Source organism: Heptranchias perlo, chromosome 8 (assembly GCF_035084215.1).
Source record: "Heptranchias perlo isolate sHepPer1 chromosome 8, sHepPer1.hap1, whole genome shotgun sequence".
NCBI lineage: Eukaryota > Metazoa > Chordata > Chondrichthyes > Hexanchiformes > Hexanchidae > Heptranchias > Heptranchias perlo.
Genome location: NC_090332.1, coordinates 24,978,059 through 25,006,019, shown reverse-complemented (window position 1 = coordinate 25,006,019; position 27,961 = coordinate 24,978,059). Strand labels below are relative to the sequence as shown.

General features: G+C 44.0%; 1 protein-coding gene across 1 annotated transcript; it reads right to left on the bottom strand.

The window, feature by feature from the left end:
• Window positions 1–396: 396 nt before the first annotated feature.
• On the bottom strand, window positions 397–27,961 carry haao (3-hydroxyanthranilate 3,4-dioxygenase). The gene is made up of 10 exons (XM_067988805.1): window positions 27,638–27,961; window positions 21,791–21,869; window positions 18,769–18,852; window positions 7,278–7,384; window positions 5,987–6,076; window positions 4,471–4,514; window positions 4,045–4,193; window positions 3,794–3,859; window positions 1,759–1,841; window positions 397–941 (listed from the first exon to the last, which is right to left on the bottom strand). Exons 1-10 carry the CDS (start codon window positions 27,715–27,717, stop codon window positions 860–862), a joined length of 864 nt encoding a protein of 287 aa, XP_067844906.1. The 5' UTR covers window positions 27,718–27,961; the 3' UTR covers window positions 397–859.

Genomic DNA, 27,961 nt, shown 5'->3' with positions numbered 1-27,961 from the left:
GGGTCAAATAAGACGCCAAGGTTGCGAACGGTCTGGTTCAGTCTCAGACAGTGGCCAATGAGAGGGGTGGAGTTGGTGGCTAGGGAACGGAGTTTGTGGCGGGGACCGTAGACAATGGCTTCAGCCTTCCCAATATTATGTATGACAAATGAAACTTTGCATCTGAAAATTTGCAATGCTTGTTAATTTTGTTCAGAACATTGTATTTTGTACCTCTAAACATGCAGGAGGTGTGGGAGGAATCATAAGACAGATTATTTAATATCTGTGAACTTTCATTTGCAGAGAAAATGCATATTTTATGACAGTCTGCTTATGATATGATGTGCTGAATCAATTAATACACTTTGTGTCTTGACTTCCCATTTGCAACAGCAAGAAAAATCGAGGACTGTATTGTAATAATAATATGTTTATTTGAAGAGTTTTATTATACGTTTCACTGGGACGTTTTTTCCATAGTTGACGCATGATGCAGCCCACACTAACGGATTAATAACCATTATATTATCACAGCAAAACAATAATTGCCAGGAAATCATCGGATCAATATATATTACATTCTACTGCAAATTGATTGAGCTCTCGTATCTTTGAAACATTCTTGAGATTCAACTCATGACATGATCAATGGAATGGTCTTCTGGTAGTCTTATAACTTTCTGTCCCTCTCCTTTGTATATATTCATGATTTGGAACCTTTGAAGATTATCATTATTTTAACAAGGGATTCACTACTTGTCCAAAATTCAAGCATTTGCATTTATAATAAATGCTGAGGATTCACTTCAAATTATTCAAACTATTACATATACAATGAAATGAAACAGGTGAAGAAAACTCTGTGCCTTTAGGACTGTTACTTAGCATTGGATTTCTTCAGTGCTGGATCCTGTACGACATAAAGCGCAATAGATCCTACGGGCCTTGTCCAAAGGTACCTTGTAAAGAAAAGGATAATAAGTTTGAGATTAAAGAATATGCATTCTTTATTTCAGTAGTGATAATACCCAAGATTTTTTTTATTTCTGGGACATAAGGAGCAGGAAGGTAGCAGGATTCAATTCCTGTTCCGTGCTGAGTTAATTCACCTCAATCCGGATGACGTTCGAGTGCTGTAGTTAACTTGTGCAGCCTTGGGCTAGCAAGTGGGAGAAAAGAAAAATCACTCCTGATCATTATCCATTGACTCCAGCTGGAAAGTGTGGTTTTCGGATGAGCTCAGCTGTGTTGCCCTCATGACTGAATAACCTGCTGACAGTCACTGTATGGGCTCACACGTGAATAATAATGTCCATTTGGGACAGATAGTGGAGAGTGACTGGTGACTGCAGAATTAAACTCAAGGAGAGGAGGGGAGAAAACTGAGGTGGTGGTGATGGAGAAAATGCTCTGATTTGGGATGCATAAAAGTAGCAGCAGTTCAAACCTCTTGCAACACAGTGCTAATGTAAAAAAGAAGTTTCTGGTAAGCTCTCTCAAAACCTGGAGTACATGTTTCAAAACTGGACTGGTAGCAACCTTACTTGGTCCTTTTCATTAAAACCAGAAAAATCTTACTTCTGCTATTGTAAACATTGTTTCTGTTGTACGCACTGTTACCATATGAATATAATGGCATAGTTTGATCCTATAAACAGGGAGGGGCAGGAATAATAGACCCAGCAGTCCAATTGCGACGTCCCATTTCCTCCAGCAGTGGTAGTGTGGGTCTAATGATAATGCAATGTCAGTTGTCTTCAGCATATACACCCTTACTTGGTCTTTAATGGGATGAGAAGGCTGTATCCTGGAGTCAGATTGGTAGTTTTGCCATCCATCACCACATCGGATGTGCCCTCCTGAAAAAAAGAACATATTTAAAAAACTTCTTTTTTATGTGGATGTGGGCTGAGGTCAGGATTGTGTTTGATTGTGATGTGCCCTATATATTAAATACTCGGCTGGCACACACTGTCCGGACTGTTGTCAGTGGACACTTATGGGTGTGTGAGGTTCTGGTCTCCTAATCCAATCTCTGCTAAATAAATCAATTTTATCCAAAGTACAGTGAAGTGGTTGGGAACTGCATGAAATCACTCCAATTCACTCAAGCAAATTCCTTGCTACTGGAATCGCCTAAGAAACAGGTCAACTAAAAATTCATGAGACTGCAGAACAACAAGATGGCCCTCAGATGGTCAAATTTAGAACTGCAGCCTACAGTTACAATATTACAGTGACTGTAGTAGGTATGCTAGCAGACTTTGGAGGAACATTTTCATGACACAAAGTAAATGCATTTTAATATTACAGCTTTTTTTCACGAGTTTATATTTTCCACCACCTGCCCCATCTAAACCATTGCGATGGTGGAGTGACACTCATCAGCAAGTCACGCCTTGGCCTCTTCCGCTACTTCTCCGGCACCTTCTCCTCCTTCAAGCACCCACCTTGTTCCACCCCCTCATCTCGCCTTTAAAATCCTTGTTGTTTACCACATCCCAAGCCTCAACCTGTGTTTCTCACCGAGAAACGTCCCTCAGCCTTTGCACTGAACGACTCCTGATCCTCAGTGATTTCAATTTCCATCTCAGCTAATCTTGCTCACTCTCCTCTGATTTAATTGCTTTCCTGTCCTCCCTCCATATAAACTCTCTTACCCAACTCGACAGCCACCCTCTCGATCATGCCATCTCTCTTGGCCTTTCTACTCCCATGGTCTCTCTGCTCTCATGCTGATAAACCACCTCCGACTACTTCCTTGTATCCCTCACCACCCACAACGCTTACCCACTTCCCCATTACTTTCAATGTGTTGCTATGGATCAAATGGCGTGAAATGCATTGGATGACGTATTTCAATCATTTGAATAGCTTTTCAACATACCCAGCCAGCTATGGACGACGGATTGTTGGTAGCAGAAAGTCCAATGAGAGGGGAAATGGCGGAGAGCAGCTGTGTCTAATTTTCTGCCCCACCTGGCCCAGTTCCACCCAGAAATCAGTGGAGGAAGGTTGAAGATCCCAGACACAGATGACTTAGTGGGCAGTAATGGATTATTTTATTTGGGATGTTTAAAAACAAACTTACTGCAATGAGTAAATAAAAACTGCCTCCCCCCAAAAAAAATTTATTCCAAAAAATAATTATGAAAATTTTAGAAATATTGAAAAAAATCTAATAAAAAACAGTACTAAAATTGGACTGTAAACATAGATTTTTTTAAAATGCACAATCTATTCACCTTAAACAGTTCCATTGCACATGGAGCTTCCTTTCTCCTCGTTCAAAATGTGCTGTGAAGGCAAAAAAAACCATAATCCCAAGGGCAAAACTTGGCAAATTGTGCCAAATAGTAATTTTGAACATTCTGGGGCCTTATTGAGGGCTTGACATGAAATATGCACTAGCAGTAGAGCACACGAAATGATGCCAGATGGAAAATTGTGGGCAGAAGGAATTGGGCTGATGCCCGCTTGCCGAGTTTTCCCACTCCTCTGCTCCGTGCTGTACCTGCATAGCCGAGAGGAAAACTTACCCTGAACTTTAGAAAGCCGTGGCCTACACAATGGCAATTTTGTTCAGTCTGGGCCATGTGGTGCCAGCAATTTTTGAAATGTTTATACCATTGGCAATCAGACAAGGTTACATTTTGATTTAAGCTACAGTACCTCTGCGTTATTTTATCTGTCAACCATGAAGAAGAATTAAACCCTATATTAAAAACATATGGGAGGACTGGAAGCTAGATTCAATTCATGTGCAGGAGTGTTGGCAAAATATTACAGGATAAATATTAAAGTCTCTCACCAGCTGCCATATCCAGATGTCTGTGCTCTCCTTTCCCTCACTCTCTCCATTTGCATATATTGTCGTCTGTCAGAACAACACAAATAGCACTTTACAATTAACAAGTGTTCACTAAAGCATAATATGAATAAATAATATGCTATTACTTTCAATTCCAAAGACACTTATGATCCCTTCATCGAGGATAGAATATTGTAAGTGTTTGTTAGAACCAAGCTGAACAAAGTTGCAACATAATTAAATTATTTTACCCGAGTTTGAAACTCGTCACTAAATATCTCCACAACCGAATTCATCTCAATATCCTGATGGTGCTGGTTGCGCCAGTCTTGGAATGAAAATGGCTCCATAACAGTACTGACAGTATTTATGTGAAATGGAATTTCTTTCCACAATTTGCCTGTGAATCAAGCAAGGCATAAAATCAGGTTAATGCTGTTCGTCCTACTGTCCCACACAACAGTTAAATATCGTTCAAAAATAATGTTGTGACAGAGTACAGGGAACTTCACTCCACATCTTGACCTGGGAGTGGTAAGTGTAAAAACTGGGGAGACTGTTCTGTTCTCCACTAATGGCATTGTAAACTTTTGTGAAAAAAATTCAAATTAAAAAATTTATAAAGTAAAATGTTAACACAGGAGCACAGATTTGAATTATTTGGATACTTTCTGTACCTGGATTTGATTTCCCAGTTTTCTTTTCGTCAGAACTCTCAAATCTGAAACAGAAAGGAAAGAATATTTTTCAACTGATTTGCGGCAGTAAAGACTTTGCTGGTTTACATGTCCAGGGTCATTCAGCATCATTCTGCTGAACAGGGTGAGATGAAGGAAGGCGAGAGGAGGCTCATGTGGAGCATAAACACTGGGATCGTACTAGGCCAAATGGCCTATTTCTGTGCTGTAAATACTATGTAATTATAATGAAATATATTACTCAGCAACAACTTTGCTTGAAATTCAAAAGAAAAATAGGCAATTGTATATGGGGCATTATCAACAACTGTGATGGAGACAAAGTACTACTCTTAATACAAGCCCAAAGACATAGTAGGGCAAGGTTCATTGAGGAAAGAGTCCATTTTAGGAACACTCTGAATCTGAAAGATCTTTACAAAGAACTGATGTGCATTCATTTGTGCTGTTAACGGTAGAGTTCAGCCACCAATCAATCTGTGTAAAGAACTCTTATCGGGGCTATCGTTTTTTTTAAAAAAAAGCTTTTTATTAACTGGAATTGTATTTTTGACAAAAGGAAAAATGTCACACAATGGTTCTGCAATAAGTTTCAACTTTAGGACCATAAAGCAATCACAGGGCCATAGCTCGGTGCATTACATTGTAGTTGTACTCTCTGATCAACTCTCCAGTATTTTCCAGGAGTCTCAAACATGAGATTGTGAGAGCCCGTGTTGTATGGCAAGAGAATGCTCGAGGGCAGAGATGTTGCAGCATCTATCGGGGTAGTGAAAGCCTTCTATTAAAACCTTGTTGAGAGCTCTGAGGGTGCTGTGTGCAATATTTGTACTCTTAGGGTGCATTTACACTACAACTGTCATGTCAGTGTGAAGCTGTTTCGTTTCACACCAACAGTGCAATTATAGTGTAAATGCAGCCTGAATCCAGTATCACTATGTAACCCCGACATTGGAACAAAGTAGTGATTTTCTATATAGACGGAGTCTAACTCCATTCTGGAGTCAGCTTAGGCCATAACACATGATTTATTCTGCATAGCGTTGGTATGAAGTTGAAACCGCCTCACACAATTACTAAATTTGTAGTATAAGTGTATCCTTAAGAACGTTTTGTGGGTTTGTTAAAAGTTTATTACAATTCCAGTCAGCAACAGAACCTCGTAACTTTTGTCCTTCAATGTCTAAGCTAATAAATGAATAATTTGGGAAAGGCACTGGAGAGCGCACAGCTCCAGTGGGCTGACACTCCATCGAGGAGTCAATGCCTTCAGGAAAGGAGAGAGTGAAGAAAACTGGAGAATATATTTTTTAAAGAGAAAAGGGGGAGAAAAACTTTGACCTTGTTTTAATCTACATCTAGCAGTAAGATGAATATTCACGTCTGAATGAAATGACAAAATGAAAATTTACAAAATGAAAACAAAAATCTTGTTGTAAATGACAAGTAATCGTTCTTTCAACTTATTTGGAAAGAATAATCGAAGTACTCTTACTCCATTATAATGGGCACAAGCTGGGTGCCCAGGTCCTCGCAGTAGAACCATTTTTCAAACAGCACATCAGTGGAATCCTTTTCATAATATCTGTCAAAAGAAATGTGATTATTAACCTTGCTGCACTTGCACCTTTTAGAGAAATATCACAGCATGCCACTAATAATACAAGAGCCCAACCCTGTCTGCAGCAACACAGGCAATAGTTAGCAACTAGAAGGAGGGTTCAATGAGAACCTCAAAGGGGTATCATCATTATCTAGTGGAATACTCAGTCAAGCTCAAAGCTATAGAAGAGCCTGCTCTGAAAGTCCATGAACACTGCTATGCTGGCACACCCTGCACAGCAGAAGATGATAAACTCTGCTGTAGTGTTAACTGTTGGAATCTGTTTTTTCTTTCATTGCCAAACAACAGTGGGGGAAGATTTCCTCATTTTGCTAGATAAAGCACTGGGTTTACAATTAAACCACACTTCGCACACAGAGGAAATCCTTGCCCATTGTCCTTTGGAATATTACTTAGATTTTTTTTTGCAATCTATGTTCCAGTTTTTCTCTGTGAAATCTAGCCATAGTATGTACCTCTCCTTGGCAAGAGGCTGGGCTAGAGACCTCCTCCCAAACCTTTTCCAATGCTGCTCTCTAACTGGCTAATGGAAGGTCCTAGGGAGGTCCTCTCATTTCCTGTCAAGCCTGGAATCATATCGAGTTTGGAATTGTTATTGAACTCTCTGCTGCCTTCAGCTCTGTGCTTTTTCCGTTTGGAAGGAAGCTACTTTCCCGATTCTTTCTTCTGTCTCCAGCCTTCCTGATTCTCTTGATTCCCTCTCTCTGGCCTCTCTTAATCTTTTCATTGAGATCTTCCACTGGAATATTGGTAGCCTGGGTTCCTCTACTTTCCTTATCTATACTAATCTATCTACCTCTGAACTTCTACCTCTTGTTCTGTTTGTTCCAACCCCAACATTGCCATCAAATCAGCTGACAGTGATGGTGCTGTTGTTGTGTGATGCAAGGAGTTCTACCTGGCTGAGCTGGAACAGTAGAAGTTATAGTAGTATAGTGGTAATGTTACTGGATTAGTAACCCTGGACTAAGAATACAGTAGAACATGAGTTCAAAACCTCCTATACCAGTTTCAGAATTTGGAAATAAAAATTGATGATGAATCTGTGGGACTGTCATAAAAATCTAACTATTTAACACAATCTTCTTATTCATTATTACTTCATTAAACCTTTTTAAATACAGGATCCATGCATTTTGACTTTTGAAGCCCCCTACTTTACCTGATTGCATCCAGCTCTGTCTTCAGCCTCATCCTCTCAAAAACCAGCCCTATAGTGTTTGCCGGTCGCCGAGGGGAGTGAGGTATCCGAGCCGGCAGCAAAAACATCTGGGGGGGAGGGGAGGGGGGAGAAATTAATGTTACACAGTTTATATATTCAAGAACTCGATTGACTAAGAGATTGTGCATACAGATGTAATGGCAGCAGTTGGAAAGGGAAAAAAAATGGTGCTGCAAAAAATGATATGAATTGCAATACCAAAAATCAACATTTATAAATGTGAGCCCTTTGCTTGAAATAAAGTTTATAACAGATTGTGAAACAAACTTAAAGAAACAGAAAAAGTAACGCAGATAAGCAAGGTCTAACTTAACTGTTACTACAAGTTTTTCTTTAAAATCCCATCACCTACATCAATCGCTGCGCACACAGAGTCTCAATAAAATTGAACAGAAAGAATTTTAAACTTTTATCTGCAATGATTTTATTAGCAGATTTACGTCAAAAAAATACATTGGGCCCAATAATGCAATCCTGCCTGGGATGCTGCTACTTGCACCAGTAGTGCAGAGTGCCAACCTTACAATCAGCTCATTAGCATATTACCACGCTGCTCCTGACACACAATATATGACATACTGGAAGCACACCAGGATCAAGGGGAGGGTTATCTGGTGTCAGTAGCTGTTAAAGGACTGCTGGTCACCCTTAAGTTCTGTCTCACCTGTGTACTGAATCTGGAAGCAAGTGAGGAAGAAAGTTGCTGGTCTCAGGACTGCAAGGTAAGTACTGGTCATATTTTGCTTTAAGAGTTGTCATACACTGTTTCTCAACAGCACTTCACTGCAAGTTAAGTGGAACATCACAGAGGAAGAATGCACCTCATTCTGGCAACTATTCTTGTACTTTTCAAATGCCCATGTTTCACCAGGGCACTCTGCATTACTACCATAACAATGACCCTGAGATTCCATAGGGAACTCCAGCAGAACCACCATAGAAACAGTGCAAATGGCTGGGTTTAGCAGTTTGACATGGTTTCCGTGAGGGTTACAGCAGGAAACCAGGGGAACCCTTGTGGAATTTCAGGGCCAATGTGTTCGCCTTGTGGCCCTTTAAATGGAGCAAGCAACAAATACCAAGTACCCTACCAACACAAGGTTCCTTCATTCTACATGTTCATACACTCAAATAAGGTGTTGCTGAGCTGAGCACTTGGGTGACAAACACCTTCACTCTTATTCCTCATGACCTTTGGCTCTTCATGGAAAGGACCCCAGAGAATCTGAGCTTGAAGGCAATAGAAGGAGTAGCAGAGGATGAGGTCAGAGGCCTCCTCCAAGCTCAATGCGAGTATCCTTTGTCTCCTTACTCACTCATTCACTCTCTTATATGCAGGCATACACTGCAGTGCTCCAGCATAACACACCAGAATGTCCTGCCACGTAAGCTCTGTTTCAAGGGGTGTCGTACTGCCAACATTCTAGGTGCCCAACAGCAGGTGTGGGACTGAACCCAGTGTCTGGTCTCAACTGAGCACCTCACAGCATCTAGACCCACTGCTACAGTGGTGAGTACCAGCATAGAGAGGTCCACTCCAGGAGCACTTGATGAAGCACATAGCACAAGTGAAGAACAAGCGCAGGTGGAATTGGAGAAGTTGCAACTCCATAAGGGAGGGACAGCATGAGAGCTTCTTCAGTTGCTCAACTCAGGAAATTGGATCTTCTGGGTCCTGCTTACAAACACCGTATAGTAGGTCAATACCAGCACTTTGTAGTCATTTGAGAGTGTGATAAGCAGCCTGCACAGTTTGGGGGCATCTACAGTAGAGTATATGACCCGTATGTGCAGTGCTGTATGACCATCTGACCAAGCTGTAGACCATCAGGGAGAGTGCCGCTGCATCAAAGCCTGTTTTTTTTTAATTCGTTCATGGGATGTGGGCGTCGCTGGCGAGGCTGGCATTTATTGCCCATCCCTATTTGCCCTTGAGCAGGTGGTGGTGAGCCGCCTTCTTGAACCGTTGCAGTCCGTGTGGTGACGGTTCTCCCGCAGTGCTGTTAGGAAGGGAGTTCCAGGATTTTGACCCAGCGACGATGAAGGAACGGCGATATATTTCCAAGTCAGGATGGTATGTAACTTGGAGGGGAATGTGCAGGTGGTGTTGTTCCCATGTGCCTGCTGCTCTTGTCCTTCTAGGTGGTAGAGGTCGCGGGTTTGGGAGGTGCTGTCGAAGAAGCCTTGGCGAGTTGCTGCAGTGCATCCTGTGGATGGTACACACTGCAGCCACTGTGCGCCGGTGGTGAAGGGAGTGAATGTTTTGGGTGGTGGATGGGGTGCCAATCAAGCGGGCTGCTTTATCTTGGATGGTGTCGAGCTTCTTGAGTGTTGTTGGAGCTGCACTCATCCAAGCAAGCGGAGAGTATTCCATCACACTCCTGACTTGTGTCTTGTGGATGGTGGAAAGGCTTTGGGGAGTCAGGAGTGAATCACTCGCCGCAGAATACCCAGCCTCCGACCTGCTCTCGTAGCCACAGTATTTATATGGTTGGTCCAGTTCAGTTTCTGGTCAATGGTGACCCCCAGGCTGTTGATGGTGGGGGATTCGGTGATGGTAATGCCGTTGAATGTCAAGGGGAGGTGGTTAGACTCTTTCTTGTTGGAGATGGTCACTGCCTGGCACTTAACTGGCGTGAATGTTACTTGCCACTTATGAGCCCAAGCCTGGATGTTGTCCAGGTCTTGCTGCATGCGGGCTCGGACTGCTTCATTATTTGAGGTGTTGCGAATGGAACTGAACACTGTGCAATCATCAGCGAACATCCCCATTCCTGACCTTATGATGGAGGGAAGGTCATTGATGAAGCAGCTGAAGATGGTTGGGCCAAGGACACTGCCCTGAGGAACTCCTGCAGCAGTGTCCTGGGGCTGAGATGATTGGCCTCCAACAACCACTATCATCTTCCTTTGTGCTAGGTACGACTCCAGCCACTGGAGAGTTTTCCCCCTGATTCCCATTGACTTCAATTTTACTAGGGCTCCTTGGTGCCACACTCGGTCAAATGCTGCCTTGATGTCAAGGGCAGTCACTCTCACCTCACCTCTGGAATTCAGCTCTTTTGTCCATGTTTGGACCAAGGCTGTAATGAGGTCTGGAGCCGAGTGGTCCTGGCGGAACCCAAACTGAGCATCGGTGAGCAGGTTATTGGTGAGTAAGTGCCGCTTGATAGCACTGTCGATGACACCTTCCATCACTTTGCTGATGATTGAGAGTAGACTGATGGGGCGGTAATTGGCCGGATTGGATTCGTCCTGCTTTTTGTGGACAGGACATATCTGGGCAATTTTCCACGTTGTCGGGCAGATGCCAGTGTTGTAGCTGTACTGGAACAGCTTGGCTGGAGGCATAGCTAGTTCTGGAGCACAAGTCTTCAGCACTACAGCCGGGATGTTGTTGGGGCCCATAGCCTTTGCTGCATCCAGTGCACTCAGCCATTTCTTGATATCACGTGGAGTGAATCGAATTGGTTGAAGACTGGCTTCTGTGATGGTGGGGATATCGAGAGGAGGCCGAAATGGATCATCCACTCGGCACTTCTGGCTGAAGATGGTTGCAAACGTTTCAGACTTGTCTTTTGCACTCACGTGCTGGACTCTGCCATCATTGAGGATGGGGATGTTTGCAGAGCCTCTTCCTCCCGTTAGTTGTTTAATTGTCCACCACCATTCACAACTAGATGTGGCAGGACTGCAGAGCTTTGATCTGATCCGTTGGTTGTGGAATCGCTTAGCTCTGTCTTTAGCATGTTGCTTCCGCTGTTTAGCATGCATGTAGTCCTGAGTTGCAGCTTCACCAGGTTGGCACCTCATTTTTAGTTACGCCTGGTGCTGCTCCTGGGATGCTCTTCTACACTCCTCATTGAACCAGGGTTGATCCCCTGGCTTGTTGTTAATGGTAGAGTGAGGAATATGCCAGGCCATGAGGTTACAGATTGTGCTGGAATACAATTCTGCTGCTGCTGATGCCCACAGTACCTCGTGGATGCCCAGTTTTGAGCTGCTAGATCTGTTCTGAATCTATCCCACTTAGCACGGTGGTAGTGCCACACAACACGTTGGATGGTGTCCTCATTGTGAAGACGGAACTTCATCTCCACGAGGACTGTGCGGTGGTCACTCCTACCAATACTGTCATGGACAGATGCATTTGCGACAGGTAGATTGGTGAAGACGAGGTCAAGTAAGTTTTTCCCTCGTGTTGGTTCGCTCACCACCTGCCGCAGGCCCAGTCTGGCAGCTATATCCTTCAGGACTTGGCCAGCTCGGTCAGTAGTGGTGCTACCGAGCCACTCTTGGTGATGGACATTGAAGTCCCCCACCCAGAGTACATTCTGTGCCTTTGCTACCCTCAGTACTTCCTCCAGGTGGTGCTCAAAAATGGAGGAGGACTGATTCATCAGCTGAGGGAGGGCGGTAGGTGGTAATCAGCAGGAGGTTTCCTTGCCCATGTTTGACCTGATGCCATAAGATTTCATGGGGTCCAGAGTCAATGTTGAGGACTCCCAGGCCACTCCCTCCTGACTGTATATCATTGTGCCGCCACCTCTGGTGGGTCTGTCCTGCCCAGGGATGGTGATGGAAGAGTCTGGGACGTTGGCTGAAAGGTATGATTCTGTGAGTATGGCTGTGTCAGGCTGTTGCTTGACTAGTCTGTGGGACAGCTCTCCCAATTTTGGCACAAGTCCCCAGATGTTAGTGAGGAGGCCTTTGCAGGGTCGACTGGGCTTGGTTTGCCGTTGTCGTGTCCGGTGCCTAGTGGTCCGATGCCGGGTGGTCCATCCGGTTTTATTCTTGTTATGACTTTTCGTAGCGAGATTTTACAACTGAGTGGCTTGCTAGGCCATTTCAGAGGGCAATTAAGAATCAACCGCATTGCTGTGGGTCTGGAGTTACGTATAGGCCAGACTGGGTAAGAACAGCAGGTTTCCTTCCCTTAAGGACATTAATGAACCTTTGCTAAGGTCCTAAGCTCAGACATAGCTTCCATAATGAATGGGTTCCAGAGAACTCAGGTTCCAAGCTACAGCAGTCTAACTTATCTGAATTCACCATATTGGGGATTCAGTTTGAAACAGCAATAACGCAACCTCACTGCTGCCGAGCGGTTCCACATTGATCTCTGGCCAGGCCAAAGGGGTGCCCAGCAGCAACTGAATGACAGAAGAAGATGCAACAGATGATAGAAGTGCCTCACAGGGCAAAGCCCCAGCTGTATCACCTGTTGCCCCATTCAAATGACCCTAGACATGACCGAAAACAAGCTGATTCAGGCAGCCAGTGTATCAATACCCGTAGTGCCTGAAGTTACAAGGCCATCTATTAACTCAACACAAGGAAGTACTGAACACCTTTTGTATTGGGGACTGAGCTGCTTAAACAAGTGGCAGAGGGTTTTTGGCGGACATATCTCAAAGCGGCGCAAACGGTCAAGGAAATTTGCACGTGGCGATGTTTCACCGTACATCGATGGCGGCGAATTTCCTCAGAAAAACGGCAAGAACTCCGCTCTTATGCCGTAGTTACGCTGAAAGGTTCCAGGAATTCCAGGCCAATGTTGGTACCGTTGACTGCTGTAAATTAAAAGAATTATGACAGTTACCAGGGTAGCAGGTATTAATGGGCATGATTCACATGCATGGAGTTTAACCCCCTTCTGTTCCTGAAGGAGGTAGCATTGAGGGTATCGCCCATATGTCCACATGTGTGCCATCAATAATATTCTGCACTTTGAGGAATCCAGTCAGATTGTAAAGTCCAGGACTCTTATGTTGCTGTCTGTTTACCAGGGGTAAATTTTGTGAAATCACTAGTCTGGGCAAACAAGATATCTGTCACCTGCATGATGTATTTGTACAAGACAAGTTCTGAGGTTTGACAGATTTCTCCTGCTGCTGCATAGCAGTATTGAGTATCATAAAAATTCAAGGCAGCGATTGCTTTGACAGCCGCTAACATAGCAATCCTGTCCAGGAAGTGCTTTCTAGGTCTAGTTGCAGGAGCACTGTCGTGTCACAATTTTCTTGAGGAGTTGTAGGCCTCGATTTTAAACCACCCCTCCATCAAGGGCATGTAGGGGGTGGTGGTGTGTGTCAGCTTCACCTCTGACTTCTGAGTGGTCTGAATCGCTCCCACTCCCTGGGTTCTAGACCTTGGATTTATTTGGGGGTTGTGACAAAGTGCAGCAGACAACTGCTTTTGTTGCAAGAAACTTTGACCTTTATTCAAGAGAGGAAATACAACACAACAATCTTAACACTCTAATAAAATGGGGAATGCTTCAGTACACGCGAGGGAAATTACAGTAGAAGGATACCTCACCCCTCCCAATCCCACTGTACTAGCTAGGTTGGACTCTAAAGGGCCAGAGATAATGCTCACCAAACGAATCCTTGACAATAATTCACCCAGAGGTAAGTCAGGAATAGATCGTAGAGTGGAAACTTTGCGGATCTTCGGTTTTCTCCTGAGTTGGTTTTCTTTGGTCGCGGTGGCTCAATATTACCCGGTTGGTTGGTGGTAATATTCGGTTGGTTGTTTCATAAGGCCCTTGTTGCCGCGTGGTGTCTGATGGTCACTGGGGCTGTTGCTCTGGTTTCTTCTTGTGTGTCGGCCTGCTTCTAGAGCTGCTGACCTTCCCTGTCGAACTGCCTTCCTCTCGCCTTGTTGTTTGCTGGAAACTGCTCTTCTTTCCAGACACAGGCAGAACCAAGACAAGCAGCCCACCAGAGCCAGCAAGCCAGAGAGAGAGAGAGAGAGAGAGAGAGCAGTTTCGAGTTTCCACTTGTGCATGTCTCTCTTACAATGGTCTTCGTCACTTTAAAAAAAACACTTCATGTCTGTTTAAACAGTTCTTACAAAGTCCTTAAGAATCTTTGATGGCTTTTTGATGGTCCCTCGTCATGCTGCAATTGCTTCTCTCGATGGGTCATTGTTAATTCCGATTTTAGAGCTTGTCACACAAGGCTTCCTTTTGTATCCAACCTCCTAGGTGTTGATAAGTTTTGCTTTAAAACAAAAACATGGCCCCACCATGTCTGGAGCAGTTGCCTCTTTCAATGGCTGACTGCCTTTCAAATTCGTGCTGAGTGTCGACGGCCTGCTGTCGGTTTTGCATTAAAACAGAGACATGTCTGAAGCAGTAATTCTCCCACCTTCCAAGTGTGTGGATTGTGATTTCATCTGGTGACCTCTCACCTATCCTTCCATTTTAGGATTATAGTCAATGGCCAAAGTTTTCCCATTCTCAGGGTTTTTTAGGGATTTTCTCCGAGTTTTGGGGGATCTGTGAATTATGAGAATCTTACAGGCAGGCGGGAGAAAGTCAGGAGTTAAAATATCAGGAGTGAGCAAACTGACTCCATCCCCACCCCGTTAAATTTTAACATACAGAAATCAGGCCATTGACGACGCTCCCGTGAGAGGCAGGTGGGGGCCTAATTAACATTCCAAAGTCACGGCCTGATGACATCATCGACACTACAACTTAGATTTAACTGGAAGTGAGGGGGAGGCCCGAGCTGTCGGCTGTTGATCTGACTCCCGAAGGTAAGTGCTAAAGATCTGCACTTTTAGCACTCCTTGTGGTGTGCTCCCCCCAGGCCTCACAAGGAAGCCTTCGGCCTCCCCCAGCTCTGATCATTGCCCAGAACCTCTCCCCACCCCCAGTTCCGATCTCTGCTTTGTGCTCATTAGTGTTTTGTAAACAATTTTACAACACCAAGTTATAGTCCAGCTATTTTATTTGAAAATCACAAGCTTTCGGAGGCTTCCTCCTTCCTCAGGTGAATGTGGAAATGAAATCCTCGAACCTATCGCATTTATAAATCACAGAACAATACCTGGTGATTACAGATAGTCTTTCCAACTGCCCGTTGCCAAGGCAGTCAGAGTGTTCAGACAGAGAGGTGTTACCTACAGGGCCACCGAATATACAAACACAAAAAAAAAACAGAAACACAGAAACATCCGGAAGGACGAGAAAGACAGCAAATGACCCGTTATATTAAAAACAGATAACTTTTGTTCGCTGGTGGGGTTACGTGTAGCGTGACATGAACCCAAGATCCCGGTTGAGGCCGTCCTCATGGGTGCGGAACTTGGCTATCAATTTCTGCTCGACGATTTTGCGTTGTCGTGTGTCTCGAAGGCCGCCTTGGAGTACGCTTACCCGAAGGTCGGTGGCTGAATGTCCTTGACTGCTGAAGTGTTCCCCGACTGGGAGGGAACCCTCCTGTCTGGCGATTGTTGCGCGGTGTCCGTTCATCCGTTGTCGCAGCGTCTGCATGGTCTCGCCAATGTACCATGCTCCGGGGCATCCTTTCCTGCAACGTATGAGGTAGACAACGTTGGCCGAGTCACAGGAGTATGAACCATGCACCTGATGGGTGGTGTCCTCTCGTGTGATGGTGGTATCTGTGTCGATGATCTGGCATGTCTTGCAGAGGTTACCGTGGCAGGGTTGTGTGGTGTCGTGGACGCTGTTCTCCTGAAAGCTGGGTAATTTGCTGCGAACGGTGGTCTGTTTGAGGTTGGGTGGCTGTTTAAAGATGAGTAGTGGAGGTGTGGGGTTGGCCATAGCGAGGTGTTCGTCGTCATTGATGACATGTTGAAGGCTGCGGAGAACATGGCGTAGTTCATGGCGTAGCCATGTTCTCCACAGCCTTCAACACGACAACGCAAAATCGTCGAGCAGAAATTGATAGCCAAGTTCCGCACCCATGAGGACGGCCTCAACCGGGATCTTGGGTTCATGTCACGCTACACGTAACCCCACCAGCGAACAAAAGTTATCTGTTTTTAATATAACAGGTCATTTGCTGTCTTTCTCGTCCTTCCGGATGTTTCTATGTTTCTGCCTCTCTCTCTCTGTTTTTTTTTTGTGTTTGTATATTCGGTGGCCCTGTAGGTAACACCTCTCTGTCTGAACACTCTGACTGCCTTGGCAACGGGCAGTTGGAAAGACTATCTGTAATCACCAGGTATTGTTCTGTGATTTATAAATGCGATAGGTTCGAGGATTTCATTTCCACATTCACCTGAGGAAGGAGGAAGCCTCCGAAAGCTTGTGATTTTCAAATAAAATAGTTGGACTAAAACTTGGTGTTGTAAAATTGTTTACAATTGTCAACCCCAGTCCATCACCGGCATCTCCACCTCATTAGTGTTGCAATTGCAACAGTTCCCAGATGAATTTGTGATAACTATATTAAGGTTCTCAAGCAGACCCATCTGACTTATTTTGGTTGGCATCAATGGCTGCCTCCATATATGCTGGGCTACACTTACTCATGGTCTCCCTCATTCATTACTTTGGCAAAAGGGAGAGTCAAATACCACCTACCGGATTACCTTCCAGCTTCTCCGGGTATATCACCTGGAATTAATAACCAGGTTGGTGGGTTGCCCCTCCACACCATACAGAGCAGTTCTCCTTGCTCTTACATTGTCAAACATGGACTGCAGATCTTGCTCTGTAAAGTCATGCTTTCCGTTGTCTGTGTAGTCTCTCCATTTCTCCCAGGAGTTGCAGTTAACAGCTGGCTTGCCCTACAGAGTGCTGCTATTTATATTAAGTGTCTGTTTAGCTAGATAAGCAGCATTCTCATCGGTGCTTTCTGACTGGCCATTTCAGTTGAGTGTTACTTTTAGTGTAACCAAGTCTCCGGAACACACACAGTTACACTTTCTTCCAAAAGTGCCAAAAAAGAGAAAAAAAATCTTAACTCCCATTTAACACAGGGAGCATCTGTAAGAGGAATTTCAGCAGCCCACGAGTTTAGAGAATGGATCTGGGGGCAGATTTTAAAGCAATCATATCATTCCTTCCTGTTAAATCTAAATTACTGTTAATAGTGCGTAGAGAGTTGCCATCAACAATTACTTTAGGACTCTATTACATGTCATTGTTCTTACCAATTAGTGTATGCAGAGCAGGCTGAACACCTCCCAGTTTTCCAGGTCAACATGGCCTAGAAATCCCCTCCCCAGCATGACTTAGAGTCAATGAATAGACAAAGGTCAGCAACATAACAGGGAGTTGAAGAAAAGCACACCTTACTGGTCCATTCATTGTACCTTGAAACAACAGGCTGAAAGCTATTAGGCATTGCCCCTGAGAGAGCAACCAGGCTTAGTGTGTCAAAGCTGTTTTCTTATGACAATACATCATCTGTCCTTGGGGCTTCTTGTGACAGCTTGTTTACCAGGAAAACAGGCCGCCCAAATGCATAGAAGGCCAGATTAGCTTTTCTAAACTGAGTGCTATTAAGAGCCTGAGTACAACCAGTTTTATAAAAATCGCAGGACGTTGCTTGTTAAGCCCATTCTCACCTCAGTAACAGTGAAACTGGATAGTTCAGTTTGCTTTTTGTCACTCCATCTGAAAGCATGCTGATGTTGTAGAATCGCTTCCAATGGAAGTAATCCTATAGTGTGGCGGGTCTGCTTTTGCTCTGAATTGCCCCCATTTACATTGTGGGATGGATTTGGAGCACCAGGAGCAACAATGAAGCCACTGTGTGTGTCTGATCTGTACAATCACGGATGTTCCATTTTGAACTTTATGTTTCTGGGTGCGGACCTTTCCCATTGTCAGGGAGAGGTCCATAAAAGCCATCAATGTGAAAACCGTATTGCTGACCTGTACCTGCAGGTGGAGTCATCCTACTGCAGGACAAAATGGAGGCACGTGGCAGCTAGTGGCACCCATATATGTTTATCACCAGAAATAAGGCGTTACTAGTGGGTCAGGAAGAAACCACCTCTTGAATGCCTTCAGCCTGTCCATCACCTCTTTATATTGATAACAATTATTTTTCTTAGAACCTCATCATCTCAACCTGTAAATTCTACCCTAATTACAGGAAGGCAATCTGAGGTTTCGTCAATGAGCACAGGAATGAACAATTCACCACTCCTCCTTCTCTCCTCCTTTAGGTACCTCCTTAAAACCCACCTCTTTGACCAAGCTTTAATTTTTCCTTATGCCTGTGAAATGCCTTGGGACATTTTTCTACATTAAAGGCAACATATAAATAGAAGTTGTCATTCTTCTAATACCTGCCATTCCTTGATCATTTGATAAGTCCTCTTGGAAGTTTTTCAAGACTCCTGAAAGTAGCAATGTAAACACATTCTGGAAGGAGGCTTGTCGGATTGTTCTTTTGGTGGGGGTGGGGGAGAGGATATTTCCTTCGAGAATGTTTTACTTCCTAAATAGCATAAACATTGAGTATTAAGGAAGACCCTTCTTACCTCAGAGTCACATCCAATTGGATTGGATAATAATGGTTGTATTTTTCTAACAAATGTAAAGGAATGTTGTAAAAGAAAAGCAGGTCACATATAGTAAGCCCAGGCCAAACTAAAAACACTTGTAATTTTGTTAAACAACTAAAAAATCCTACGTCGTGAAAGAAGCTCTACTGACCTCTCCTTCTCGAATGTGTACATCTTTATGTTTTCCTTTCTCTAAGATCTTCAGGCACATGTCACCTTTGAGCTGGTAAAACAACTAGAGTGCAAATTAAATAAAACACATTCCTGATCAATAAAGTGAGTACTTGTACAGGATAAAATTGTTCCAGTTTTGTTTCACAAAAGGCTACTAGTTCATCTCAAAGCTGTGGGGATTCAAGGTAAAAGTGGGCCTTGGGTAAGAAACTGGCTGAACTGTAGAAAACAGGTGCTTCTAAGGGGAGTTATATCGGTTGGGCGGAAAGTATTAAATGGGTCTTTCTTTAATTTAGAACAATGATTTTGATTCAGAAACTCAATGAAAATTAGTCAAATTTGCAGATGATATCAAACTAAGAATCAAAGGAAATTCAGAACTGACAATGAGTTATTCAAACTATATAAGTCGGCAGACCAATGGCAGATGAAATTTAAGGCTCAGTGTAAAGTATTGCACATAGGAAGGAAAAATGGGTGACACAGTTACTCCATGAGTGCTGTTGAAATAGTTAAGGGTGAAGTTGAAAGAGACCTTGGAGACTCAAAACTCAGCAAGTTCAACCATTGCAGATCAACAAGCAACAGAGCCAACAGAATGTTGAACTACATAGCCAAAACAAGGCAGAGGAAGTTGTGATCAACCTATACAAAGCACTTGTCAAACTACACCTTGAGTACTGTGTCCAGTTCTGGTCACCAAGACACATGGGAGATATTCAAACATTGGAGACAGTGCGGAAAAGAGTAATGAAGCTCACCCCTAGTGTCAGAGGACTCAGTTATGAGGAAAAGACGAGAGAAACCTGTGCTTTACAGCCTAAAAGGGTGTCTGAAGGTGATGTTATAGGCATATACAAGATAGTTAAGGGAATGGAAAAGGTAAATTCAGAATATCACTTTAAATTAAATTACAAGAGTAGGACGAGGCAACACAGGTTCAAACTAGCAAAAAAGTCAATTTAAGACTATTATCAGTAAGTAATTCTTCACACAGAGAGTGATCAATACTTGGAATGGACTTCCAGTCAAACTAGCGGAGGTGAAAATCCTGAAATCATTTTATAAATAGTTGCCGAGATGCGTAGGGTCTTTTTGAATGGATGGAACAAGATGTATCTTGTAATTGCATTTGGTTTCACAATTTGTTGTTGATCAGAATTGTTATTACACAGAACCCATGATGGCTAAGTTCATTAGTATATCGCGCTGTGTACAGAAAAGGTTGCAGTTTTGATCCCTGATCTGTGCTGAGTTTGTTAATCCAAGCCCGGGTGGTAGTCAGAGCTACAATAAGATTCACCACTCCTGGACTAGAGAGAGGAAAAGTCAGTGAGGGTTCCCATTTCTCATCACTATCTAATGACTTCTGATGGGAAATGTGCATGCGTGGACTTTGGATGAGGATAGGATCAGGCTTGGCTGTGATGCCCTTCACACTGAAATAATCTGCCAACAGGCTTACACATGAAGAATGGCCACATGGGGGAGGTCGCAGAGGATGACCTGCACCTGTGGAACTACATCTCTGAAAATGTTGTGGTTCCAGGAAATTCTGGGTCAGTGAGTTTTAGCAAGTTATTTGTTCACGGAGAGCTCGAGCCCAACACTTTCCAGCAGGGGTCACTGGGTTCTAATCAAGACTGTAAGCCCTGCCTTCTTCCCCATATGAGATCAGCACAGACTGAAAACTGGGACTCTGGTCTGGATGACTTAGTGCTACACGATATGGCTTTTAACTTGGCACCAAAAGCACATTTTGTGGATCAAAGGTATCCTGAAAAAAATTGCTTAACTTTGAGAATTGAGTGTGTCAGCCTTAAAACAAATGTTAAAACTAGCTTTATTAACTAACAATATTGCTTCAACTCTCCACAAATACCACAGTACAGCGAAACTGTGCCATAACTTATCTTTTTATCAGGAGATAACAATAACTGGTCAAGGGAAAATGGTAGCTCCGTGCCATCCAGTTTTAAAGTTAATACAGTGTTTGCTGCAGAGGTTATGTCTGTGTCCTCACACAGCTGACTTTTACTCTATGGTTTCCAACTAGTTTCAGTTAACGTCTGTAACGAGCTACCATGCAGTGAGTTGGAATATTCAGCTGCTCAGCAGTAAATATGTGACTGCCCAAAGAGCCTATATGGTACATGGTACAAAAATGAGAAGAAAATAATTTACAAAAGTGACGAATAATGAGATCTTATGGCTTAATATCATTATTGCTGCTGTGAGAATAATTGTACTGATGCAGAATCATTTACCAGCCAGTAACCCATGACTATCTAGACTTTGAACTCCTGTTGCCTAATACGTTTCCACTCAAGTATTTAGCAAGAACTGTGACCTGAAGCTTTTGCTCATCTGCAAACTGTTGTTTCAAAATTGCTTATTACTTAATTGACCTACAATTGTAAGGCCAAACTAATTGTGACATGTCCTGTGTAATATATTTATCACCATAGATTCTTATGAAGAACTAATTTATTTACCCTTTTCAGTTAAATTAACTGAAATTTCTAATAAAAATTTTCACGATTACAGTATATGAAGGTCTGATGAAGGTTATTCAAACAAATTGTTCACAAAGGCAAAGGATTCAAATACAATGGGACAGAATTTTAAAATTGAAGAATTAGCTCCCTCCCAAACAAAATCATCCCAGCTTTTATTCCTTATCTGTGCTGAATTAGCTGAAGAAGCAATTTGGATGTAACAAATGGCCTCAGCGATCCTAACTTAGAGAGGGAAAAAAACGATTGAAGTTCCTGTTTCCATCCAATGACCCCCGCTGGAAAGTGTTCATACGCGGAAGTCGGGTGAAGACGGGATTGAGCTCGGATGCAGTGCCCTCTTTTGATCAAATAGCTTGCCCATACTCACTGGCTTGGCTCACACATGAAATACATTTAGGAAAGGAGAGAAAAGGAGATGATTTATTCTCTTAGACATTGCATTCCTGTGTGAGCTTACATCATTGAATAATTATGTTTTACCTCTTCTCCTTCTTCCAGGTGATAATCCTCCCTATCATTAGGTCCTCCAACAAACATAACCTTTAACTGGCCACTGTGCCTGAAAAACATTATTTTAAAACAAAGTATTAGCCAAAAGCTTATAGTTTTGAGGAGGTTATTCAGAATTAATAACATTTCAAAATATAGTTCAGTATAATGTTGAAATAATGAGCAGCGATTTACTTGATTAAGCAATTTAATGATCTAGAACAATGTAAACCAACTGTCTCCGTATCTATACAGAATTAGCTGATATTTATGCCTCATTTAGAGTATTCGTCAATGATCATAGAAAGATACAGTGCAGGAGGCCATTCGGCCCATCGACCTGTGTCAGATGCTAGCTGTCTATCCATTAAACAAGGAGCATTGTTTTAGGGTTTTACTGGATACAATTTTTCTTTTCACCTTCACTAATTAAACGTTCTCCACACTTTCAATCAAATCCAGCGCAGACTGATGAGATGAATAGAACACACAGTTTGCAGTAAGTTTGAGCCACCTCACTGTGATTTCTAATGAAAGAAAAGAACTTGCATTTACTTATATAATGTCTTTCACGACCTCAGGATGTCCCAAAGTGTTATACAGCCAATTAAGTCCTTTTGATGTGTAGTCACTGTTGTAATGTAGGAAAAAACGGCAGCCAATTTGCTCACAAACAGCAATGAGATAAATGACCAGACCTGAAACGTTAACTCTGCTTCTTTCTCCACAGATGCTGCCTGACTCACCAGCATTTTCTGTTTTTGTTTCAGATTTCCAGCATCCGCAGTATTTTGCTTTTGATTTAGTGTTTAATTCACGGCCACTTCTCTCCCAGGAATGCCCACCTTAAAGAATGATGTGGAGATGCTGGTGATGGACTGGGGTGGACAAATGTAAGGAATCTTACAACACCAGGTTATAGTCCAACACTCACCTGATGAAGGAGAAAGCCTCCGAAAGCTTGTGATTTTCAAATAAAACTGTTGGACTATAACCTGGTGTTGTAAGATTCCTTACATTTGTCCACCTTGAAGAAGTTCTGCTCTTCTCTCCGACGGGATTTCCGTTTGTCTCTTTTACCTTGTTCACCTTCATTGCTTTCTGTTTCCCTTCTATTGTTTGATCAGGTTTCTTCTAAAACTCTCTTTCACAGCCACACCTCTTTCCTCAGCAACTGTCTCCAGCTCCGACTCATTTCATGTGGTTTCCAACTTAAATTCCACCCTTCATGTTTCGGATCCATCCATGATTACAGATATCTCCATGATATTCAGCGTTCCTCGAACCACTGCTCTCGCCACTTCCTGAGATCCACGCTCAACGCCATGTGCTGCCACATGCACACTCTCGACCTCTCTCTTCAGCAGCACCGACTCACTCTATTTCAGAGCTGTCCAGGTCCGCAGTTCCAGTTCATCCTTCGCCTCATCCGGCACTTTAACAAAAAACTTTTTGTCTTCCTTTCAGGTGTCGAGGACCGCAAGCTTCAACAACTCTTAGATACCAACAGCCCTCCTGATCCTTCTTCCTCTTCACTGTCCTCTGACCCCATGCTCCCTCCAATCTCATCCTTTGTCATGTTTTTACTATCCCCTCTGACCATCCCCTCTCTGACCCCGAACGATCAGTCCTCAGCAAAGGCATTAGCTTCATCCCCTCACGCCCTCATTTCAATGAATTTCGAGCTCGACATGATGCTGAGCTCTTCTTCTGTCACCTTTGCCTCCATGCCCACTTCTGTGGCCAGGAGTCTTCCCCCCCACACAGTGGACCCTTTCTCCCGTCTTCAGAATTATCGTTCCACCTGGACCCTTCCCTCTGGCCTCTTAGAATCATAGAAAGTTACGGCACAGAAGGAGGCCATCCGGCCTATCGTATCCTTGCCAGTCGAAAAAGAGCTTTCCAGCTTAATCCCACTTTCCAGCACTTGGTCCGTAGCACTGTAGGTTACAGCACTTCAAGTGCACATCGAAGTACTTTTTAAATGAGTTGAGGGTTTCTGCCTCTATCACCCTTTCAGGCAGTGAGTTCCAGACTCCCACCACCCTCTGGGTAAAAAAATTTCTCCTCAGCTCCCCTCTAATCCTTCTACCAATTACTTTAAATCTATGCCCCCTGGTCACTGACCTCTCTGCTAAGGGAAATAGGTCCTCCTTATCCACTCTATCTTGTCCCGTCATAATTTTATACACCTCAATTAAATCTCCCTTCAGCCTCCTTTATACCAAAGAAAACAACCCCAGCCTATCCAATCTTTTCTCATAGCTAAAATTCTCCAGCCCTGGCAACATCCTTGTAAATCTCATCTGTACCCTCTCTAGTGTAATCACATCTTTCCTGTAATGTGGTGACCAGAACTGTACGCAGTACTCAAGCTGTGGCTTTTACCCTCTCTTGATTTTTTCATTGCGAACTGTCGGCGTGACATCGGCTGTCTCAATTTCTCTACTCTCCTCACTCACTCTAACCTACCTCCCTCTGAACTCGCAGCACTCCGTTCTCTCGGGTCCAACCCTGTCATTGTCATTAAACCTGCTGACAAGGGCGGTGCTACTGTTGTGTGGCGAACGGACTTCTACCTTGCGGAGACTGAACGTCAACTCTCCGACACCTCCTCCTACCTCCGCCGGACCATGACCCCACTGCCGAACATCAGCCATAGTTTCCAAGACCGTCACTGACCTCATCTCCTCTGAAGATCTTCCCTCCACGGCCTCCAACCTCATAGTCCCCCAACCCCTCACTACCTCCTTCCCAAGATCCACGAACAATCCTGGGAGACTCATCGTTTCAGCTTGTACTTGCCCCACGGAACTTATTTCCTCCTATCTCGACTCTTTTTTCTCCTCTTGTCCAATCTCTTCCAACCACATCTGCGACTCTTCTGACACCCTCCGCCACTTTAACAGTTTCCAATTCCCTGGCACTAACCGTCTCCTTCTCACCATGGACGTCCAGTCCCTCTACACCTCCATCCCCCAATCCCCCACCAGGACTGCGTCCGGGCCCTCCGCTTCTTCCTTGAACAGAGGCCCAACTGGTCCCCATCCAGCACCACCCTCCTCCGCCTGGCTGAACTTGATCTTATGTTGAATAACTTCTCCTTTGACTCCACTCACTTCCTCCAAATAAAAGGTGTCGCTATGGGAACCCATATGGATCCCAGCTATGCCTGCCTTTTTGTGGGATACGTGGAACATTCCTTGTTCCAGTCCTACTCAGGTCCCCTCCCTCACCTCTTTTTCTGGTACATTGATGACTGTATCGATGTCCTTTCCTGCTCTCACCCCGAACTGGAAAATTTCATCAACTTTGCTTCCAATTTCCACCCTTCCCTCGCCTTCACATGGTCCATCTCCGACTCTTCCCTTCCTCGACTTTTCTGTCTCCATTTCTGGGGATAGGCTGTCAACCAATATCTAATATAAGCCCACCGATTCCCACAGCTACCTTGATTACACTTCCTCCCACCCCACTTCCTGTAAGGACTGTATTCCCTTCTCCCAATTTCTCCGTCTCCGTCACATCTGTTCTGACGATACGACCTTCCACACCAGTGCTTCCAGTATGTCTTCCTTTTTCCTCAACAGAGGATTCCCCTCCACTGTAGTTGACAGGGTCCTCGACCGCATCTGTCCTATTTCCCGCATTTCTGTCCTCACCCCTTCCCTTCCCTCCCAGAACCACGATAGGGTTCTCCTTGTCCTCACCTTCCATCCCACCAGCCTCCACATTCAACATATCATCCTCCTCCATTTCAGCCATCTCCAGCACAATGCCACCACCAAACACATCTCCCCCTCCCCTCTCAGCATTCCGAAGGGACCACACCCCCCGCCACCCCCTAGTCCACTCTTCCATCACCCCCAACCACTGCTCTCTTCCCCACGGCATCTTCCCGTGCGAGCGCAGGAGATGCAACACCTGCCCCTTCTCCTCCTCCCTTCCCATCGTCCAGGGCCCCAAACACTCCTTCCAGGTGAAACAACGATTTACTTGTACTTCTTTCAATTTAATATACTGTATTCGCTGCTCGCAATGCGGTCTCCTCTACACTGGGGAGAGCAAACGCAGACTGGGTGATCGCTTTACTGAGCACCTCCACTCTGTCTGGTCGCTTGCCATTTTAATTCCCCTTCCCACTCCTACTCTGACCTCTCCGTCCTCAGCCTCTTACATTGTTCTAACGAAGCTCAATGTAAGCTCAAGGAACAGCACCTCATCTTTCGATTAGGCACTTTACAACCTTCCGGACTCAACACTGATTTCAATAACTTCCAATCATAACCACTGCTCCCATTTCTGCGGTCAGCTAGTGCTGTTAATGGTTCTGCTGCTGCCATTTACAGCTACTCCTGATCAATCTTTTGTTCCTTAACCTGTCCCATTACCACCTTTCTTGCCTTGCACCATTATCCCTTTTGTCATTTAATCACTCCTGCCCTCTTCCCTATCACAGATCTTCCCTTTTGTTCTTTCCTCCCCTCCCTCCCTCCCTTTCCCTGGGCGGTGGAAAGTGCTGATGGCCCTATTGAAGGGAGGGGGCCTGGTAGTGGCCACCTCACCATCTCTTCTGCCTCTAACCACACCTCTTATCTAGGCCTCAGCTCACTCATAGGCTTTAATAAAAATGTCAGTACCCCTTCCACAGCAGATCCTCTCTCTCTGGTACTGCCCTAAGCTTTGGAATTCCCTCCCTAAACTTCTTTACCTCTCTCTTCCTTTAAGTCACTCCTTAAAACCTACCCCTTTGACTAAGCTTTCGGTCACCTGTTCTAACATCTCTCTATGTGGTTTGGTGTCAAATTTTGTTTGATATCGCTCCTGTGAAACGCCTTGGGACGTTTTACTATGTTAAAGGCGCTATATAAATGCAAGTTTTTTGTTGTTGGTGGTGCCTTGCTGTATTTTGTTGCCTGGTGGTGGTGGGCTCTCTGTGTGGTTGTGATCCCGGTGGGAGCACACTCTGCATTTTTAATGAGCCTTGATCCAAGAAAATAGTTTTGGGGTCACACTGTGTCAGAGCGGCAGGTGGAAGTACTGTTCTGCCCCAATCCACCTCTGGCAGTAATGAGGTCAGTGCACTCCTGGACATACACTGTCAAAACACAGTAAACAGCTGACGTTGTATTATCCGGCTACTTCAGCTTAGTGGGTCAAAAGTGCATGAGGAGTAGTGACGCCTGCTGCACTGTGTATGGGCCACATCATCAGCCCTTATATAAAAAATAACTGCAGATTGTATATTACCTAACATATAACAATGCAGATTATGCTCCATGTAGCACACCACAGACTGTGTTGTTCTATTTGTAACAGATCATTATTTTCTGCGTTACCACATACATAACATTCTTCAGACTCCGTGTCGAATCCTATATAGAAAACGCACTTCAGTCTGTAGGTAGCACGTTGCGAACTATGAGCGTTCCTGTATGTAACACGTTGCGGAAGGAAAATGTGGGAGAAGAAAAACTTTTGTTAAGCCTGGGTAAACTAAGAATGTGATTTACAATAAATCCAAGCCTTCCCCGCCAGCGTTCAATGCTGTTAGTATTGTTCTATAACTAAATGTAGTGACTTTTTAAATCAATATCTAATGTTTGAGAAACATCACATTAAAAGAAACCAATATCGATGCTGCCCTAACGCTTCAATGCATTACTGAGGATCCCTTCCAAACGAAATTATTGGTGCTGAATTTTTAAAATCGTTGGCAGGGGCATGTTTATGTAACAAGCATTTTAAAAATACGAAAATATGACAGCATCCAGCCTATCGGAAGGAGCTCACTCACTTTCTTTCCCCATCCAGTAAAGACACCTGCGGGAGACTTACATGAGTTTGTTGGAGACGGGGGGTTTCAAGCTTTTCTTGTTGTCTTCAATCCATTTTTCTACATTGTAAAGCAGCCCCATCGTTCTGATATTGCGAACTTTAAAGACGATTGCACTCAAGAGGGGGAAAAAAACCTTGCTTAAATCACAAGTGTAAGTCTTGAAACTGAGCTTTGAAACATAGGAGTAGACCGGCGTAGAGACCCTGGCTTTTATTTCAGAGTCACACTCATTTCAGTGACTTTAGACGAGCTGGGGAACCTAGAAAACACGAGAGCTCCTTCATTGGTGGAAGGAGCATGCTGTGTTTTTGCTTGCAACAAAT